Here is a 2,136-nt window from a genome sequence, read left to right on the forward strand (position 1 = left end):
TGGCCCAGAGAGAGTAAACCTTTTAGTCTCCCCAGCTAAAAAGGTTTTTAAGATGTCAACACATACAGAAAATAAAAAATATGTACGCAGTACACTCAAAATCTTTAGTCCACTAAGTAGGTATAGTTGACTTACCCATTCCCCTGTTGTTAAACAATTAAGTTACTTCCAGATTTATATTCTTATAAGCAATGTAGCAATAAATATCTTTGTACATGTGCTTTGGAGGGGTGTATTTTGGCTGATTTTCTTAGGCTGGTATCACAGAAGTAGGATTATTGCATTAGAGCCTTAGAAAGTATCTCTGTGGTCTCGAAATCATTTAGCAAGATGACATTTTTGAAGCAAGGCTCGTAGACATCTTTTACAATTTTTTTTTATTTTTACAAATTGACATTAAGATATTTATGCAATATACACATGTAAAGAGGAAAGCAAATATTACTCCAATTACTAAAATGCAACTTAATATTTTTTAAAAATACCCTTTCATATATCTTTTTCAACACAAATTATATAGACATATTCATATAAATGGGATCACTACTACATTTGCTCTTTTGTAACTTTCTTTTTTCCACTCTAGAATATGCCATGGTGTTAAATATAAATCTAGGTTATCCTTTTTAATGGATATATATATATATATATATATATATGTATGTACTAAAATTTATTAAACCATTTAAGTAAGGTTCATAGAGATGTTTGGAAAGGTTAATCTTAAATTCCTAAATGTGTTATTGCTGGATGAAAGGAAATACATATTTAAAATTTCAAATACATATTGTCAAACTGTATAGCATATGGTTTTAAAGTGAAGGTTTTTTGTTGGAGAACTCTTCTTTTTTCTTTTTCTTTTTTTTATTTTAAAGAAAATTTTTAGAAAATTGTGGTAATTGATTTCAGACGTCTGAAAATAGTGTGCTTTTTTTATTTTCCATCATTTTATTTTTAGCTTTTGCCTGTAATGACAGAGCAGCTACAGTGGATGCCATTTGTGAATGTCAAACTTCACGAACCTTTTATAAAATTTGTATATTGGTCCCTAAGGCAGCTAGAGGCTGGAACACAGGTAATTAACTAATAGGAATCCATCTTCAAGTAAGACTTCATTTGTATTATTTCTCCCAATCTTCTTGTTTCGTAAATTTTCTTTGCATGTGTTCTCTTTATATTTCAGAATAATCTTTTCTATCTATAGGATATCATGCTAGTATTTTGATAAGAATTGCATTAAACCTGTATATAAGTTTGAGAAGAATTGACATTTTTACTGTTTTCAGTCTTCTAATTAATGAACACAGAATGTCTCTTCGTTTATTTAGAATTTTGATTTTTTTTGTCAGTGCTGTATAGTTCTCAGCATAAAATCACTGCATGTTTTTAAAAAATATTTTCTGCTGAGTATTTAAATTTTTAGAGTGATTTTAGTTGGTATTGTCTTTTTAATGTTGGTGCCCATTCGTTCATAGATAGTATTTAGAAATATAATTGATTTTTCTGTTTATTTTGTATCTTGTGACATTGACCTTGTTAGTTCTGGGAGTTTGAAGATTCATTGGGATTTTCTACATAGGCAATCATGTTATCTGCAAATAGGGACATTTTTGTGCTTTTTTTTCTTTTCTATATGTGTACCATTAATTTCCTTTTCTCACCTTCTTGTATTAGCTAGAATTTATAGCACTATGTTGAACAGGAATGGTGAGAGCAGACATCCTTGCCTTGTACAGGGATCTGAACCCTCGACCTTAGTGTTATAACACCACACTCTAACCATCTTAGCTAACCGTCCATCCCTACTGTTAATTCTTCTTTAAACATTTGGTAGAATTCTCCAGTGAAACTATCCATGCCTGGAGATTTCTTTTGGGGGAGGTTTTAAATTATGAATTCAAGTTTCCTAATAGTTACAGGGTTATTCTAATTATGTAATTTATATTGGTGATTTGTAGTAGTTTGTGCTTTTTGAGGAATTGAACCATTTCTGCGTAGTTGTCAAATTTGTGTATGTAGAGTTTTCATGGTCTTCTCTTATTATCCTTTTAAAGTCCTTAGCATCTAAAGGCATAGCCCCATTTCATACCTAATATGTGTAATTTGTATCTTCTTTCTTTACTTTGTCTTTGCTAG

At 30.3% G+C, this 2,136-nt stretch overlaps 1 protein-coding gene across 1 annotated transcript in view; it reads left to right on the forward strand.

The window, feature by feature from the left end:
* Positions 1-2,136, forward strand: part of CCDC138 (coiled-coil domain containing 138) — a 114,624-nt gene that overhangs the window by 53,558 nt on the left and 58,930 nt on the right. Inside the window, exon 11 of the mRNA XM_008576051.1 lies at positions 959-1,075. Coding sequence (XP_008574273.1) covers positions 959-1,075 — 117 coding nt within the window. The remainder of the gene's footprint in view (positions 1-958; positions 1,076-2,136) is intronic.

Source organism: Galeopterus variegatus, unplaced genomic scaffold (assembly GCF_000696425.1).
Source record: "Galeopterus variegatus unplaced genomic scaffold, G_variegatus-3.0.2 Scaffold1279, whole genome shotgun sequence".
Classification (NCBI taxonomy): domain Eukaryota; kingdom Metazoa; phylum Chordata; class Mammalia; order Dermoptera; family Cynocephalidae; genus Galeopterus; species Galeopterus variegatus.